The following is a 20,311-nucleotide window of genomic DNA, read 5'->3' as shown; positions in this document are numbered from 1 at the left end:
TAGAAACTGCACCCTCCTCAACACTAACCCCCCCCTCTCTCTCTCTCTCTCTCTCTTTCTTTTTCTCTCTCTCTTTCTTTCTCTCTTTCTCTTTCTCTCTCTCTCTTTTTCTCTCTCTTTCTCTCTTTCTCTCTCTTTCTCTCTCTCTCTCTCGCACCACAACTGCCTCGAAAGTGATGTAATCCTTCTCTCATCATCATTTACTTTATACTTTAGACTCGTTATATATTCTTGAAACAATCATCTAATACACACAAAAAAAAACGCAATCAAACAATGCAATGTTCGTTTACACTGCATAAAAAATCATTTTTACTTTATTTCATGCGCGTTTCCATTTCCGGACTACAACTTGGATGTCTTCAAGTCTAATGTTAACAAATTCCTAATGAACCGCCCCCTTAAGTAAACACTCCATCAAATCTCCACACTAACGTAATGTACTTGCAATAACCCTTATCCCTGAGTGGCGTGCGGGCCTTGATAAGTGGTGACTACTGTGTAAAAAAAAAAAAAATTTCTTTTCCTTTTCGTCATTTTTCTTTTTTCATTTCTCCGCCTTTTTCCCATAGTCGTGCGTGCACTGCATCATTCTCCCTTTTTTTTTTTAGCATCCACATTGTCCATTTTCCCTATGCTTTACGGTTTTTCAGTGAATTTAAAATCTTGACTTTCTCTGCTGTTTGCTGATCCGAACGAAATCCATAAATTGTTTTTTGATGATTTTATCCTGAGTTTAATTTGTTTTGCTTTTTTGTCTCCTCCCCCCCCCCCAAAAAAAATATTGGAATATCTCGATATGGATATTTACCACAGTATGAATATATAGATATTTTATCGTTAAATATGGTGTAGATAGATAGATAGATAGATAGATAGATAGATAGATAGATACAGAGTGGAACAATAAAATTGTCGCCCTAGAAAAGAGGACATGATTCCATTTTCGTTTGATGAAAAACAGTTTTGTTTTTTTTTTTTGTTTTTTTTTGGTGTTTGTTTTGTTTTGTTTTTTGGGTTTTTTTTTTTTTGTTTTTTGTTTTTGTTTTTTTTGCAGACTACCTACTTGTTGGACAGTTGTGGACAAGTCCCAAGAGCGATAGCAGCATTCTATCATGTCTGAGAGTAACACGATGTTCAACAAGCGAGATGAGAAGATGCGCCGCCGCCGCTGTACAACTCGTGCTTTCTATCGATTCAAGTTATAACAACAGGACCATTGCAAAATGCACCGCTGAATTGTCACAAATAACAGGGACGTGCCAAGGGTGATGGAAGCAAAGTTTCCGGCCATGGTTATGGTCTTTGGTGTGGTTTCAAGGAAGGGCCACATCATGCCACCTCACATCTTCGAAGTCGGCTTGAGAAAAACAAAAAAAAAAAAAAAAAAACAAGATGAGAATCATAGTCCAAACTATTCCAAAAATAATTATAAATCCTCATCTCAAAAAAATACATATTCATTATGTAAAAAACCGGAATGGACCCGGGGTTATTAATATAAAACAAAAAAAGGCTTGGCGCTATTTGCATTTTAAATTTCTAACGGCTGTGTTCGTTAAGAAAGCAAATAAACCAAACATTGTGAATTCACCTGAAGATTGTCGGAAGTTACATCGACCGAAACGTTGTAAAAAAAAAAAAAAAGATGAGAATCATAGTCCAAATAATACAAAAATAATTATAAATCCTCATCTCAAAAATATACATTCAAGAATACCTGGAAGTGCTGAAGAGTGTGGTGATCCCCTGATGCAATTAGGTGGCCGCTGGCACACCCTGGGTGTGGCAGCAGGTCTCGGCGCTGGACTAAAAGTCCAAAGTGACTTCAGAAAGAGTACAATGACTTTGTACTCTTCTCTCACTGCCCCTTTTTCTCCCGACCTGAATCCGCCGGACTACTTCTACTACGGGAAGAACATCACCAACATGACCTCCCACAACACCAAAGCCAGCCTGATCGCCACCATCCGCCGAGTATTCGCCGAGCTCCCGGCAACACTTGTGGAAAAGACATGCTCTCAGTTCTGGACTCGTATCAAGGCGGTTATTGAGGCTGAAAGCGACTACATTGAATATATGTCCGTTCTATTACATAATCAAGTTACTTGAATTGATTTTTTTTTCCATAAAAGTTTTACAATAAAGCTGTAGTTCATTTATTTATTGCGGACTATTATCCTCATCTTTCTTAGTTGTTGTTTCACGACGTTTCGGCCAATTATTATTCTGGCCTTTGTCAGGCGGTAACCGTGACGGGATAGGAACTCTAGATCTCCTAACTGAATCAATAGCAAATACTGCCTTCAATAGTTGTTGTCGTCTTACCACGTTTTGGCCAATTAAGTAGGACTGAAATTGCTATCCTCAAAACACACCTGGAACTGTAGAGATTCAACGTCTCTATCCACTATACCACGGGCCCCGAAGGGCGATCACGATTGGAGTTTTGGGGTCTTATAGATCCACATGTATTTATTGTATTAAATGTATTTATTTGCTTCCCCACCAAAGCAAATTAGGCACAAGGCCGTTTTTAATGTGGGGTAAAAACCAGCTCCCCTAAAAGTAGACAAAAAGGGGGGCCAAAAATAATAATTGTCCCAGTATAGAGTGTTTCCCCTCCATTGACTGGGACAAATTATCTTAAGTGCAGCATCTGCAGAACAGATGGTATTTATTTGCTCCCCCACCGAGCAAATTAGGCACAAGGCCGATTTTTAATGTGAGGAGTGAAGGGAGGGGGGAAGGAAAAAGGGGACCAGCTCCCGAGAGGTGGGAAATGGGAGCTGGTTAAAGGTCAGGCATGTGGGGTTGCCCCCACATCTGGTCTTTGCTAGTCAAAGCTTGCAGTATCTGCGGGAACAGATGGTATTTATTTGCTCCCCCACTGAGCAAATTAGGCACAAGGCCGTTTTTAATGTGAGGTAAAAACCAGCTCCCCTAAAAGGGGTCACTCTGGTTACCAAAAATAATAATTGTCCCAGTATAGAGGGCTTCCCCTCCATTGACTGGTACAAACTATCTTAAGTGCAGTATCTGCGGGAACAGATACTACACTTTGATCCCGGCCCGAAGGCCAAGAACAATAGAAAAAAGGCAAGCCTCTTTTGATCCTTCATTGTCGGGTCCATACCGAATGGTATATATATTATTTAATTGATTGGAATGTTTATTGAGATGAGTTTTATTTATTTATTTATTTATTTCGGACTATTATCCTCATCTTTTAGTTGTTGTTTCACAACGTTTCGGCCAACTATTCCTCTGGCCTTCGTCAGGTGGTAACCGCGACGGGGATAGGAACTCCGAATCTCCTAACTGCATCCTCAGCAATTACAACAGCAACCATGGAAGGCAGTAATTGCTGAGAATGCAGTTAGGAGAGTCGGAGTTCCTATTCCGTTGTAGTTATCACCTGAGGAAGGCCAGATGAATAGTTTGCCGAAACGTCGTGAAACAACAACTAAGAAAGATAAGGATAATAGTTCGCAATAAATAAATGAATAAATAATACTCATCTCAATAATGAATTCCAATTCATATCTTATCTATATATATAAAAGGCAAAATGTGTGTGACCATTTTGTGTATGTCTGGCAAAGACTTTTCTCGCACACGGTCCCGGGTTCGTTACTATCGCTTACAACTGTTTATATAGGTCCTAGATAATAATAACTAGGATTTGGGAACGCATGTAGCTTATAAATTTATTTACGTCGACTTTTACAAAATTATTGCTGTTTTGGCTTCTCACGTGTTGATTAGGCCTTTTCGTATAAAAAGCGAAACTAATTCAAAGCTAACAGCGTTCCTGGCAATCGCACTGGGAAACGTCCAGAAGCAATCAGCTTTGATCAATGCGGTATTATGGTGAAAGAAGATACTAGCTGGGAGAAACTTTTGATTTTGTTTAGTTCTGGAGTGACAAGGATGACCAACGACCCTCACAATCCCCCCTTTTGAGTTGGCCATGTGCCTAAGTTTTTTGTTCATCGTTGATTTTGACTGTATTTTTAACATGAATAAAAATTTAATATCTCAATCTTGTATATCAGACAGTTGCTATTCAATCTGGACAATTGGTAGCTGCTTTTCCCCCGTTCGATTCTCATACTCACCTACCAAAACATTTTTTTTATTATTATTTAACCCCCCCCCCCCCGGAGTTTTGATTTACCTCAAGACACCCGGGCATCGCCGGGTACCCTTCGCTAGTAATAATATAAAGCTGTAGTGTTGTTTTCATTAGGGCAACACTTTTATGGTTCCACCTTGTAATACTGTTGCCATATCTGGAGAGCAGTTGTTAAGAATAACCCTTTCATGCCTTGGCAGGATATAAAACCGTCTTCGAAATCTAGTGAGCGAGGACCTTTTCTCCTTTCTACCTCCTCTTTCTCACAGAAGAGACGTTGAGAGTCTATCTCTGCTATATCGTTACTTTTATAGCAGGTACTCGACTGAGCTCCAATCTATGTAAAGAACGTTCGTAACAAAACTCGTCCAGCTGCAACAACTATCAACAATTTCCCTTACTCTCTATCTATGCTAAAAACTAAACATGAGCAAAGTTTCTTTCCTAGACCTGCCTGTCTGTGGAACACAATACCGTGGGACTGCTTCTCAGCTGACTATAACATGTTTATTTTCAAATCTAATGTAAATAAGTACTTAAGGTGTCCTCTTAAATAATCAAGCCCTATCCAAGTTCCGCCATTACTGATCGTGTTGTCTCAGCGTCTAGCTAACACTTATCAAACCTTATTCTCCAGTGGCTTCTGGGTCTTGATAGGTAGTAACTCTCCAAGTAAAACAAAACCTGTCTCACTCTGCAGCAAGTGTGGAAGTCGGTAATATTTTTAACATGTTGTTTATGTGGAAGCGAAAACGATCAATTAGAAACGTACTTCTTCTTCTTCTTTATTTTTCTTCTTCTTCTTCCTTTTTTCTTCTTCTTCCTCTTCATATACTTCTTTTTCTTCTTTATTTTTCTTCTTTTTCTCCTTCTTCTTTTCTTTCTTCCGCTTCTTTTTCTTCTTCTTTTTCTTCCTTTTCTTCCTCTTCTTTTTCTTCCTTTTCTTCCTTTTTCTTCTCTTTTTCCTTTTCTTCCTCTTCTTTTTCTTCTTCTTTTTCTTCCTTTTTCTTCTCTTTTTTCCTTTTCTTCCTCTTCTTATACTTCTTCTTTTTCTTCGTCTTTATTTTTCTTCTTCCTCTTCTTATACTTCTTTATTTTTCTTCTTTTTCTCTTTCTTTTCTTTCATCCTCTTCTTTTTTCTTCTTCTTTTTCTTCCTTTTCTCCCTCTTCTTTTTCTTCTTCTTCTCTTTCTTCCTTTTCTTCCTCTATGTTTTCTTCTTCTTCTTCTCTTTCTTCCTTTTCTTCCTCTTCTTTTTCTTCTTCTCTTTTTCTTCTTCCTCTTTTTCTTCTTTTTTTCTTCTTCTTCTTGTTCTGCCTTTTCGTCTTTTTCTTGTTCTTTTTCTCCTCTGTCTTCTTTCCCTTCTTCTTTCTTCCTTTCCTTCTTCCTCCTCTTCTTTATCATCATTATTCATTCATTTCGAATGTTGTCATTCGTTTCTCGGATATTTTTCTGAATAGAATTCTTTCTAGAAAGACATCGGGTACTTATAGCAGGAATCACGTGAAGGTCGCCAACATCCAAAACGAAAATGTGTCTCTGGAACGAACTGTATTTGAACCTGATACATTCTGGTTGTCAGTTCGTATCGTTAACCACTAAACCACCGTCAACTCCATGTTTTAACTGTGTGGGACTGGCGATGGCGATTCCCAGGAAATGGTTTCCACAGCAACGGCAGATAGGAGAAACGACAAGCGCCACTCACGTGAAACTAGAGTCCGCGATTCAACGCAAAGAGTTCTACACGTGGAGTTGACGACTTCCTTAATTATCAATGAAAATGATAATGACGATAGTGAAACCTTTGCGATGCGTTTATTTTTGTTGTGTTTTCTTTGGTTTCCTGATTCTTCAGACGCGACCTCGCATCTTAATGGTTTATTCTTGTCGGTCGGCCATGTTTAATTTGATCGAAGTTTCTCAATCAAAATGGTGGCTGATTGTGATGTCAATTAATCATCTGCTACTTCGAAGCAGTTTTTCGAAAAGTTTGTCCTTTAGTTTACGACTTACTCATCTATATAATACTAGCAGGTCGCCCGGTATTGTCCGGTCTTAAAATATGCTTTAATATGATATTTTGATTAATACATTGCCAGCGCGCCCAAAATACATCGCTGGGTGTGCCCAAGGCGATGAAAGCAAAATTTTCGGCCATGGTCTTTGGTGTGATAACAATTGACGGCCACATCATGCCACCTCACATCTTTGAAGTCGGCTTGAAAGTCAATACTAAAGTGCACCTGGATGTGCTGAAGAGTGTAGTGATACCCTGGTGTAGTCAAGTGGCAGCTGGAAGACCCTGTAGGACTGACCTGAGTCACCCCTAAAAGCCAAGAATTAAGACAAAAATAAAACCATTCCCCAAGAAATAATAGTTTCTTAGCCCCTCTCTTTCTCTTTCTTAAAAACCGGACACAAACCAGGAACTGCTATCCAGAGTCTCTCATCATCTCCCTCTCCCTCTCCCTCTCTCTTTTTCTCCTTCAATCCCTAGCCAGCATGACAGGCGAGTAGGCAGTACACTCTTAGCCCCGAAACCAACGACAAGTGTCAGTCAGTGTTACAATGATAGGCCCTACAAAAGAACAAGTATTACCCGGAATAAAAGAACATGTAAACACAACTGTTGGAGAATTCAAGAAAATACAAGTAACTTATTAACTTCCCGTCGCAAACGTTTTTTTAAAAAAAAAAAAAAGGAACCTTCGACGTAAGTAAAACAAAAACTACATTTTTCCTCCTTTCTACGTCTAAATAAATATATATATATTTTTTTTTTTACATGGAGGTCACCACTTATCAAGGCCTGAAGGCCACTCAGGGATAAGGGTTATTGCAATGAGATAGTATTGTAGTAATCATTAGTATTGGGGGTTTTGATAGAGTGTCTTACTTAAGGGGGCGGTTTATCAGGAGGTTGTTTATGTTGGACTTGAAGACGTCCAGGTTGTAGTCAGGTGGGAAACAGGCAAGCGGCAGAGAGTTCCACTGGCGTGCAGTTCTAAGAAAGAAGCTTTGCTCATGGAATCTATGTTTGGATTTAGGCACAGATAAAGAGTGGGGAAAATTGTTGGCAGTAGTTTCAGCCAGATAGATGTTTCTCGTGAAAGATTGGCGAGGGGGGACGAGGGATTGGAGCTCAGACAAGCACCTGCCATGGAAATAGCGATAAAACAAAGACAGGCTCGCAACGTCTCTTCTGTGGGAGAGAGGTTGCAGGGAAGAGAAAAGGGCATCCCCCACTAAACCACAAATTCTATTTTGTACTCTGTCAAGGCAGGATAGGCTGTTTTAGCAGCTCCTGCCCAGATATGGCAGCAGTATTCCATCCTTGGACGTACTTGGCTTTTATATAGATAGAAAATTGCATTAGTAGTGAGATATCGTCTGGATCGGTAGAAAGATCCCACGATCCTCCCAGCGTCCCTGGCAACAGATATGATATATGTGTTCCATTTCAGATCAGGAGTAAAGGTAAATCCCAGAAGCTTGTCAAAACATGGAGCCTCTCCAAGACGAGAGCCATCCATTTCAATTGATGCCAGATGGGGAACAGAGCATTGATGATGTAAAGATAGAAGCTTGGTTTTGGATGCATTAAAAGTGACCAGCCACCTCTTTCCCCATTGTACCACGTGTTCAAGATCAGAGGAGATAAAAAAAATGGAAGAAGTCTGCTTCCAACAAATTAGTATAAAAACTCCAGAATTCATGGAAACGGCAGTGAATGGTTAGTTTTCCATTCTGGAAGCACAATTCTATTTACGCAACATAACAACTTCAACAACGAAATTCTTCACAGTGATATCCTCTCTGCCTGCAGAAGTGGTAGCAAAAATACTGTATTGAATTCAACTTCAATCATCACCAATGCTCGCAATAGTAACACAATAACCTCGTGACTGTAAACGACACTGTTCCTTCCTCTCACTCAAGCTTTTTATGCAGTTTTTCACCCTGTCTCACAATGCACAAATACGCGGACGCTTGCTAACCTGGTGAGTATTACACTCCCCCCTGATCTGATGATCACACACAGTGCACTGCAGGGTTGGTCTCCTAGTCCACTTACTTCTGGTTCTGATTTAGATTCAGATTCAGGTTCTGATTCAGATTCTAGTTCTGATTCAAGTTCTGGTTTCAGGTCTGGTTCTGATTCTGTTTCGTCGCGTCAGATGAACTATAATCATCACTCTCTGGTCTATTGATTTTGTTCATCAGTAGCTCATCACTTGAGGATTCATTGCTCTCCTCTGTAGTTGTATGACGCACCTCAGAAGCTCGGCGAAGATCGCGCACATGGCGCGGGGTTCCATCAAGTAGGATCGTCCTCGCTTGAATTTGGTGGTGCACCGGTTTTCAGGTGGTCTCATCCAAACTGGATCCCCTACCTCATATTTATCTTTTCTGGTTGACTGGCTGCGCAGCATCAATTCCCTTTAGTCTAACACAATATGTGTGTGTGGCATTGGCCGGCGCTGTTGTAGATAATTTCTCATCCTTTGGTGTGATGTTATACCAATACGTGGCCTCCATAATCGTACATTGCTTTCTGGCAGCAATTCTCTTAATGCTATGATGGCTCTTCAGAAATGCCATTCCTTAATTGCACATGAGCGCATCGCAGCTGTAGTCGGATGCTCCATTCATCTATCAGCTACCGAACTTGTTGGCTGCAATAAAAAAAGATTTCTTCAAGCTCACCCCCGCTCAAAAAAGATGGATGACAAGATGTGAACAACACTTGCTGAGTCCTGTCTAATCATGTATCGTCATACCGCAAAACGTGTGGGTTCACACCTTCTTCACGTCCACTCGTCTTTTTCGCCATTACTTTGGTGCAGGATCAATAGACGGACATGCCTCACAATGCCTGACATCTGCCTTTGTCACTGCTGGGTCCACACGCCTCGCAAAATACACTATTCTTTTGACACCTGGATGTCCACTCTGTGCATGAATCTTCTGTATTCCACATGGGCTAATCGCACCAATTGCAACTGCGCAAAATCGAGCAGTGTGCTCCACACCCATCTTCATGGCTCCATACCATCTGTGAGGTACGCGGATTAGTTGGTTGGCACGATTACAATGTGATGTTACCAGCGTTACCCCCACTGATAGTCCATTTTCAGCATGTCTAGCCTTCGCCGGATCAACATATCGCTGGCTGCTTAGTGCGGATTCTTGTCCACTCTGAAAGCATGTCAGGCACCCAGTGGTAGACACAGAGAGAATCCGTGTACAGGTGCAGTTTCTTCAATTGCCATTTCAGTGCGAGATTTATTCCCTTTACAACAGTGTCAAGCTCTGTTAAGTTGATGTGCTGAGCATCACTCACGGGTCGCAGCCAACACTCATCTTCAAACACATTCCCTCCTTGCTCTAATGCAACTCCCAATGCCAATGAACTAGCATCGACCCACACATTTACGTGGTCTGCATCAACACACCATTTTCCATGGGCAGGGTCCTCCTTGTTGACTCTCTCCAGGGTCTCAGTTACCATCAGAATTAGAAGAGCATCGTCAAGCACATCGTCCCAACCTGTGGTTACCAAATTCGCTCTGCGTTTGATGACAATCACAGCTACATGGAGCCAACCACAGGCTGGTAAGTGTCCAACAAGTTTCCCACACCAGGAAAAAATGGTCCGCCTCGTAACAACGTCAGGGATACCTGGAATCCCACTGCCACACCTCCATCGTAGGGTGCCGTCTTCCTCACAGATGTCCAATCTCAATAAGCATGCTCCATCCCTCAGATGTTCAGGATTCTTGCACTGCAGACCAAACTGAGCCAATTTTCCCCTGACACACGATGCAGATTTTATGTCCTCATTGATGAACACATCGTCAATGTCGGCTGATGTTGCGTCCTCAATGGTCTTTTCATGAGACAACACCACATTCACAATGGTCTTCATGATCTGTGGTGCCACATTCAGACCAAAGCCGAGTCGTGTTAGGCAGTACCTCTCACCCTGAAACCACACGGTCTGGAATGGCCACAGCATCTCATCTACTCGCACCTGCAAATAGGGTTTCTGCAGGTCTAATATTGACACATTGGAGCCCTTCTGGTGCCATTCCCTCAGTTTGCTGGCGCACACGTCAGCATCGCAGTGTAAGCCTCAATGTACTGGTTGAGCTCACGATAATCCAGCACTGGTCTTACTTTTGACTTGTTATGCTGGATAACTGCCATTAAGGGTATCAGATCCTTGGGCGGTCCAGGCTTCTCGGGGTAGGGGATCAGCCATCCATCTTGGACCCATGCCTCAAGCTCTTGCTCATACTCATCACGAGCCTCGTCAGGTATAGGGTATTATGCAACGCGATTCTTTAATTCGGTTGGTGCCCTTCCCTTGGTCGACTTCCATGACGCAGTCCAGGCCTTCTGGCTATAGTCATAGCCCACCTTAAAGTCAGGGCGATCGATTTGGATTGCACCGGGTTTTTTAAACAGTGCATGCTCCTGTCTCTTTCGATGATCACTCCCCCCAGTGCCTTGATAGCATCGTAGCCCAGCAGTACATCAAACCCCAGCAAATCCCCTCACGTCACCAACACATTAATTTCCGCGGCCACACCAGAGTCCATGTGGACCTTCACGGTTCCGGCTCCACAGCATGCTTGTGTCTCACTACCTATTGTGGTGACTTTAATGTTCCTTTTAGTCCAGGTCCAACACAATCTGGCACTCATGATGGTATGTGAGAAGAGCTGAGCAGGGCACTCGATTCAGTTATCGTAGGTTGCGCGTCACTTAGATCTTGTCTGGGGAGCAGGGCGGTGCTGACATCCTGGTCCATGATGCGTTTCCCACACATTGGAAACAACGCAGTTGCCCTTGCCCTTTGTCAGTGCAGCTTCTCGCAAAATGAACTCACCGACCACAGTGGTAACATCTTCCATTAGTCGCGGGGCTCAGACTGGGAAACTCCCCGGCCTCGTTCTGGGCTGCTTTTGTCACCATCACAACTGGTTCCCCCAGGTCTTCCTCATCTCTGATGATAGCCCAGGTGCATTCCATCAAGTGCTCCTTAGGTGTTGCGGACACACTGGTAGAGGCTCTCAACAATTGCTTAACACGGTTGGGAAGGCCGGCCACAAATGCATATGCCAATGTTTTCTCCGACACTCCATTGCACAGAAAGTTTCTTCAATTCCCCAAAGAACAAATCCACGGTTTCTCCTGACATGAGCTTCCTGGAGGCGAATCTTTCATAAGCCGTGCAAGGATCCATTGCAAATGCTTTGTACAGCGCATTTTTTATAGCAGTCACATCAGCCTTCTCAGTGGCACTAAGTTGCTGATACACACTCAGAGCGCCCCCAGCCAATCTCAGGGGAATCACAGTGTGTACTCTCTTTACCTCACAGAGATTGCAGGTCAACTCGACCCTCTCAACTGGACCCATCAAACTCTGGAATCAGTTTCAGATCAAACTTTGAGTCGGTCATTTTTCACAGCAATAGCCGAAATAGCTTGTATTGAATTCAATTTCAATCGTCACCAACGCTCGCAATAGTAACACAATAACCCTGTGACTGTAAACGATACTATCTCTTCCTCTCACTCAAGCTTTTTATGCAGTTTTTCACCCTGTCTCATTTGCATGTGTGCCCTCTGTTTTCTCGCGAGACCACAGTTTATAAAATACCAGGCGCCATCTTTTTCCTCTTTTCCCACCCAACACTTCCCTGTGGCAAGTCTACCCCTTCTCCATCACGCCACCGCACGCACGCACATGTACACAATGCACAAATACGCGGATGCTTGCTACTCTGGTGAGTATTACAAATGCCAATACACACTTTAGAGGCAAAGAACTATGAAGAACTAAAATATTCCTTAATTGAAACACACGAAAGAACAAAACCGGAAATACTTGACAAATTAATGTCAACCATCACCATTACATATCGTCCTTCCACATACCTACAAGAGATGCTATCAATAACAAAATGAATAGGTATCGGTGAAGAAATTGTAATTCACAAATTTCTACAGGCCGTACCAGCCACAATTTCCCCCATCATAGTCTCACAAAAAGAATTAAACCCATCTCAACTTGCAAAACTTACGGATGAACTCATGCCCTTGCTTAACAATATTAATGCGACAGCTTTACTGCACAGCACATGCAGAAAACAGGTAAAAACAAAAGCAACGTTCATATACCAATAGGCATTAAACCCTATTTTCCTGAACAAAAAACAAAAAATATGTAGAGCACAACTCTACTTTGCTGAGCAAGCTAGAACTTACAAACCCTGGTGTAAATGGCCGAAGAAGCAGAACATAAAAATATTACCAAGTCCACCCACGCCAACACTAACTGACTCGGAAAACTAGCACGAATTATGTCCGTCTCCTTGAGTTCGCCACTACTACAGATCAATGCACGATTAGGGACAACAATATTAAAATTCATAGTAGATACTGGTGCGAGTATCTCAATAATACCGGCGTCCATGTTAAAACCAACACCAGTATGACTCACTAATGAGTGAGAGAATAAAATGCCACGGCCAAGCAAACCTGGAAAGTGGAATACCAAGTTTGAGAAGGTCATTTTCCTAGACATTTGTCGTCGCAGATATCACCAATCCCCTCCTTGGACTTGACTTCTTAAATAAATTTAGCCTTACGATTGACTGCAAAAACAGAACAATTTACAACCCAGTAAGAATTACTAGAAAGAAATTAATCTTAAACACGACAGCTCCAGTAAACGTGGTTATAAACAAAGTAGAACTACCCAAATTCATTCAAACCAGCCTGGATAAATACCCAGAAATTATTTCTCCACACACTAACAAAAACAACAACTACTGTGGTGTTTATCACAGAATAGACACAGGTAGCCACTCGCCATTTTTTGCCAAATCCAGACAACTGTCTGCTAAAAAACTGACGGCGACCAAAAAAGAATTTAAAAAACTCATAAACAAAGGCATTATAACACCTTCAGACAGCGATTGGTTAAGCCCACTACATCTGGTACCTAAACAAAATGGAGGATGTCGTTGTTGTGGAGACAATCGTGCCCTAAACAGCATTACTAAAAGTGATAGATACCTCATCCCTAACATGAACTCATTTACAAATAAACTCGCTAATAAACAGATTTAATTTCAGCATATCATCAAATCAAGATGCATCCCGATGATCTTCCCAAAACCGCTGTAATTTCACCGATGGGACTTTTTCAGAATGAATTTATGCCGTTTGGATTAAAATATTCTTCACCAACTTTTCAAAGATACATGGACAGGATTTTTCGGGATATCGACTGTATCTTTATATACATAGATGATATCTTAATCTTCAGCGACGACAAGCAACCCCACAAGAGAGATATAGACACAGTTTTTCGAATCTGCGCGAGCCTTTTCTAGTCTCACACAAAAACACGCGTTCACATCTCAAGCTATATTACTTGTCATATACATACGCGCACACAAACATACGCGCGCACGTTCCACACACGTACATATATTCACTTCGCGTATATACACTCACATTCACGTGTATGTATACACACACACGCTAACGTACACACATGTACTCACATACGCGCACACGTACGCACACATGGACAACGTCACTTCCCCTTTCAAAGGAAATCCACACATGCGCAAAAGACCACCGGAAACAACTATAAAAGCAAGAGCAATAAGCAGCTTCTTTTTTTTCCAACTCGCCTTCCGCCACTTGCTACTATATGTTGGGCAAAAAGCTAACAAACAGTACGTACACCTTATATGCATTCTATCTCCATAACCTGGATTGACTTTCTCTCTCTCTCTCTCTATCTACAACTTGTGCCGGAGAACACCTCCGCGTAGCTGACTGCTAACATGGCGCACAGCTTTACTGATGTCAACCCTCTATCTTTGTCTTTGTCTACACGCTGGACTATCATTCCCATTTCCACTACATTACTCAATTCTCTTCCCACACGCGAACAAACGATTATGACCCGAACGTGAGATGAACACACATTTCCTTTTCTTTCTATACCACCAGTTCCGCAACAAACGATGGTGACACCCGCGCGGACATGAACACGTGTTATACCTAAAACATTCATTTTTCAACAGTAAATAAACGACATGTTTATTTCATACAGCAATTGAGTTTTTGTTTCCTTCATTCCATTCGTTTCATTATTTTCTTTTGTAACGGGATTAGGATATATATATCCTAGTCCTCTACAAATCTTACAAGAAAATAACCTAAAAATATCATTATCGAAATCTATTTTCAATGTAACATCATTAGAATTCCTAGGCTTCAGAATTAATTCAAAAGGAATCAAACCAACTGATAATAAAATCAAAGAAATAGAATCTTTTCTGTGTCCTAAACATGCTAAAAGCTTACACAGATTTCTCGGTATGATAGGATTTTACAGAAAATGAATACCAGAATTTGCGAAGTTAGTTTTACCCCTATCTGAAAGAATGAGACTAACACCTAGAGAAGTAATCACCTTGAATCCTTTGGAGAAAAACAATCCTTTTCTAACATTGTAAAAATACTTGGTGAGCTAACAGAATTACCCAATCCTCAACCAACTTGTGCACAGTATCAACTGGCCACGGACAGCAGCAAATATGCTGTAGGCGCTGCCTTACATCAAGTCATAAATGGAACTCCAACACCAATAGGATTTTTCTCAAAGAAGCTGACGACAAGACGAGATATTCCACTTTCGACCGTGAACTTTTAACAGCATATTTAGCGGTTTTACATTTTCACCACCTCATAGAAAGTCGCGAAGTGTTACTTCTGACAGATCACAAGCCAATATGCGGTGCATTCCACAGTCTAAAACCTGCAAAATTAGATAGACAACAAAGACAGCTAGCCATTATTACAGAACTAATTTCAGACCATAGCCCATGTGAAGGGTAACCAAAATATAGTTGCAGATTCTCTATCTCTCCCAACATTTGCTATACAAATAGATATATACGACCTCCCAGCACTGGCAAACGCACAAAAATCAGACACCGAAATTCAGTCCTTTACAGATTTAAAGAAATTCACATTATCTGGAAATGATCAATTTGTGTTATGTGATACATCAACGTCATACCCTAGACCTTTTGTACCATGTACACTACGAAAATCTATCTTCGACAGCTTACATTCAGTATCGCATCCTGGAATAAAATCATCCATCAAAATGATTAAGGCTAGATTTTACTGGCTACATATGGATAAAACAATCAAAGAATTATATGCATCATGCACATCTTGTCAACAATCACCAATTCAAACGTTGGAAATACCATCATCAAGATTCCATACCGTACACATTGATATAATTGGACCATTACCCCCAGCAAAAAGTTCCAACAATCTTTACATCAATCCATGTCGGTATGTTTTAACATGTATAGATCGAACCAGTCGATGGATAGAAGCACAACCCATAGCAGATATTACAGCAAAAACTGTTGATTACCCGCTTTGGTGTTCCGCTCCATGTCATAACAGACAGAGGCACACAATTTGAAAGCGAACTATTCCTTGAATTATCAAAAATTATTGGATTTTATAGGCTACGAATGACAGCGTATCATCCACAATGCAACAGACTAATAGAAAGAGCCCAAAGAACTATTAAAACGGCTATAATTGCCCGAAAACAATCTTGGATTTCAGTTCTACCAATAGACCTCTTTGGAATTTGAAGTATGCCCAACTGCTCCAATTTTTTCCCTTTTTATGCGGTCACAGGTGCACGAATGTTATTACCACAACTAATGATAGGTACGGAAAGCGCAGAAACCGTTACACAGAATTTTACAATAGAACTGCATAAAACTATGGCAAAATTTGATCTGACAGACATTTCAAACAGAGAAAAATCAACAAGAAAATTATACGTTCCAGATTAACTTCAAACCTGTAATAAAGTTTGGGTTGGGATAGACTGCGTTCGAAAATTGCTAGAAGCACCCTATTCAGGTCCTTACATGGTACTCAAACAAACACCAAGATATTTCTTAATAGAAACTAACCCAAACACGTATACACAAGTTTCAATAGACCGTTTGAAACCTTACATTGAAAACAAATAAAAATGCACTCAAAATACAACTACAAATAAAAAGCCTGATAGTTTACCTCCTGAAAAAGTGCAGGAAAATAAAATAAAAGCAAGATAATGACTACATTTATTATTAAACTTTCAAAAAAAAAACAAACACTCCGTGAATTGGTAGGGGAATATGTTAGGACTGACCTGAGTCACCCCTAAAAGCCAAGAAGAAGGACGAAAATAATACCATTCCCGAAGAAATAATAGTTTCTTAGTCCCTGTCTTTCTCTTTTTCATAAACCGGACACAAACCAGGAACTGCTATCCAGAATCCCCCATCATCTCCCTCTCCCTTTCTCTCTCTCTCTCTCTCTCTCTCTCTCTCTCTCTCTTTAACCAATCCCTAGCCAGCATGACAGGCGAGTAGGCAGTACACTCTTAGCCCCGAAACCAACGAGACGTGTGCTGCCAGTGAACATTATTAACAAGAGGTGTACTCACTCCAAAATGTAAAAAGGCAAATAAAGTTCTTTCCTTTTAAAGGTTAACATTTATATTACTTTTATTATTTCAACAACAACTAATGAAGACGCAAGTGTTACAAACTCTGGAGTTGAGCTTTTGTCCAAAAGTTGATACTTAAAAACAAGATTCACTGCTGCTGATGCTTCCAATCCTATCATGTTTTGTATATTCCTCTTACGTCTGTTTTTCAGCAAATTTTTATGTGAGAATAAATCTATATATATGTCATTATCATGATTATTTTTTGATTTCTGCCAATTTTTTTTATTTTATGTTTTTTTTTTTTTAACTGGTATTCAATTCTTCAATATTTTTATTCAATTAATTTTAATTTTAGAAAATTTTTTAATAAATTTCAATTTCTATCCACCTTGGATTTTAACAATTTTTATTATATCATTTTTTTAATCAGTTTTTTTGTCTTTTTTTTTTTTAGCAAATCGCCTGTCTAGCAACAGATCATTTTATTATGAACTTCTTTTTTTACAATTTCTGCTTTATTTGAAATATTCCGACATCTTAACTAACGCAATCTCTCTCTCTCTCTCTCTCTCTCTCTCTCTCTCTCTATCTCACGCACGCACGCACACACACACACACACACACACACACAGAGGGTTACCCATTTTTTATTTCTATCAATTTTTTAGTTTATTTTTTAAATTTGTATGAAATTTTATATTTTTATTCAATTAATCTCAATTTTTGCAATTTTTAATTTTTATCTAATTTAGTTTTTCTAGAAATTTTTGTTATATCATTTATTATTTTTGTCATTTTTTTCAGTTTCTTTTTTTTTTTAGCAAACCGCCTTTCTAGCAACAGATCATTTTAATATCAACTTCATTTTTACAATTTCTGCTTTACTGAAATATTCCAACACAATTTCTCTCTCTCTCTCTCTCTCTCTCTCTCTCTCTCTCTCTCTCACACACACTCTCTCTCTCTCTGATTCTCCTTCTTTCTCTCTCTCTCTCTCTCTCTCTCACACACACACACACACACACCACCCGCCTTCTCAGCATCCTAAGCAACGCTGACATGACGTAGATATCGCCATCTCCATGGTTTTTAATGGTAAATTCCATCGTGTGATTACTCTCTGGGAAAGACAGGAACAATTTCTAGTTAATTTGCTGAGAGTGTTTGTTTTGTGCGAGGATAAAGATTATTGTCGTTTGGATGACAGAGTTCACTTAATAACTAAAGAAAATGGAATAGCGTAGGGTCACTTCTGCAACGAGGAAGGAAAAGATGTCAAGAGCGGCGAATCGAACTGAAGATACGAAAGAGTAGCAAAATAATAAAACAGATAGATGCTAGATCTACAGCAGATGTCCTTACAGTTATATCGCATAGGATTAGCAAATCTCTCGACGGTGGCAATCTTTCTAGGGCAATTGCTCTTGACATATCTAAAGCCTTTGATAGGGTATGGCATAAAGGTTTACTTCATAAGATCGCTAGCTATGGTATAGCTGGAAAAGTCTTCTCAATTATTAAATCATTTCTTTCTGATAGGTTCATAAGAGTAGTAATTGAGGGGCAAAAATCAGAAGCTCACAGTATTAATGCCGGTGTCCCTCAGGGATCCATCCTGGGCCCAACTCTTTTCCTGATCTACATTAATGATCTTCCAAATCATATCCTTACATCATTTGTAGACATTTATGCTGACGACACTACCATTTATGGTAGCACATCTAAGACAGTAAACGACCAAGTTCTCTCCAATTCTCTCTCCTCTGATCTTGAGCACGTAGTACAATGGGGAAAGGAGTGGCTGGTTACTTTTAATGCATCTAAAACCAAGCTTCTCTCTTTACATCATCAACATTCTAATTCACATTTGTCATCAATTGAAATGAATGGCTCTCGTCTTCAGGAGGCCTCAAGTTTTGACAAGCTTCTGGGCTTGACCATTACTCCTGATCTTAAATGGAACACGTATATCAAATCTGTTGCCAAGGCCGCTGGAAAAATGGTGGGATCTTTCTATCGATCCAGTAGATATCTCACTGCTGATGCTATTCTCTACCTATATAAGAGCCAGGTACGTCCAAGGATGGAATACTGTTGCCACATCTGGGCAGGAGCTGCTAGAAAGGACTTGTCCTGCCTTGATAGAGTTCAAAATAGACTTCGTAGCCTCGTAGGAGATGTCCTTTTCTCCTCCTTGCAACCTCTATCTCACAGAAGAGATGTTGCGAGTTTGTCTCTGATGTATCGTTATTTTCATGGAAAGTGTTCAACTGAGCTTCAATCTATGGTCCCCCCTCGCCAAACTTTCACAAGAAACACTCGTCTAGCTGTAAACACTATCAATAATTTCCCCCACCCTTTATCTGTGCCTAAACCTAAACGTAGATTCCATGAACAAAGCTTCTTTCTTAGAACTGCACGCCTGTGGAATTGTCTTCCGTTTTCCTGCTTTCCGGCTGACTACAATATGGTTGTGTTCAAGTCTAAAGTAAATAAGTTCTTGATGAGCCGTTCCATATAAGTTATTAAATTTACCAAATTTTCATTACTAATGATTACTATATTGACCAATTTCTACTGTACACTCTTTAACCCTTATCCTTGAGTGGCCTCTGGGCCTTGATAATGTGGTGACGCCTTTGTAAAAAAAACAAAAAAAAAAAAACAAAAAAACAAAAAAAAAACAATTTTTAATCTCGGATTCGTTTGGGTTTCCGATGACGACAAACTTCAAGGAATCCGGAATCAACGCGGAGAGGGATTTTTTTAAATTTATTTTTAATTTTCTTCTTAGATGCATCCTTTAATTACTATATCCTTTGGTGGGCGACTTCTTCGTGTGTTTGTCCATTTGACAAAGCAATTTCGTTCGCTTGCAAAGCTTCATTCTAAAATAGCATTTTGGGACATTTTTAACAATAGCCAATAAAAAGGGGGGGGGTTACTATACACGTAGATTCGAAAAAGTTGTCAAAAAGAAACAAATATATAACAAATAAATGTTATCAAAGGCAAAGTAAGTTACGGATAGGTTTTTAGTGTTTTTATTTAATGTAAAATGTTTAATCGGTTCGAAAAACGTGCAGTGTTTATCGGTATATTTGAAAACGACAAATGGCGGCCACCTCGTGGCCTTCTTCAGGTGTATCTTGTGACAATTGCAAATTACTTACGACCTCTATCCAGTCATGGTTGACAGAACAAGAACATGCTACGATCGTTAAGTAAATAAAGAGTTCCACTTGAAATTCTGTCCAAATTCCTGAGTTCAACAGAAACATTCTCGAGTTCGACAAGATACACCTGAAGAAGGTCGGAGGACCGAAACGTTGTGAAAATCACACTCAAGATGAGAACAGTAGTCCGATGAATCCAAATACGAAAAATTAATAAATATGACCCGGCTTTTCTTTGTTTTAGCTAAAGGCATTTATTACAGTTACTTTCCAAACAATACCTGTTTCTTGTTCTTTCTAACTGGTCATTTCATCTGCTATGAGATTAACAAAACCCTGCCGTCTCGACACCAGCTTAAAAGTTTTAAAAGTCTATCTCACTCGGCCCGCATTTTTCTTTCTCTTGTCGACCGCACGCCGGC

At 40.2% G+C, this 20,311-nt stretch overlaps 1 protein-coding gene across 1 annotated transcript in view; it reads right to left on the bottom strand.

Annotated features, from left to right (window-relative positions):
• Positions 1-969: 969 nt before the first annotated feature.
• LOC145246853 (diphthine methyltransferase-like) overlaps positions 970-20,311 on the bottom strand; it is a 167,717-nt gene continuing 148,375 nt past the window's right edge. The window contains exon 8 of the mRNA XM_080108701.1: positions 970-1,360. Within this exon, the coding sequence (XP_079964827.1) occupies positions 1,317-1,360 (44 nt within the window). The 3' untranslated portion in view covers positions 970-1,316. The remainder of the gene's footprint in view (positions 1,361-20,311) is intronic.

Source organism: Euprymna scolopes, chromosome 24, assembly GCF_053919585.1.
Source record: "Euprymna scolopes isolate OS-2025 chromosome 24, ASM5391958v1, whole genome shotgun sequence".
Taxonomy (NCBI): Eukaryota; Metazoa; Mollusca; class Cephalopoda; order Sepiida; family Sepiolidae; genus Euprymna; species Euprymna scolopes.
The sequence above is the reverse complement of the archived record's forward strand: the minus strand, read 5'-3'. Positions and strand labels throughout refer to the sequence as shown.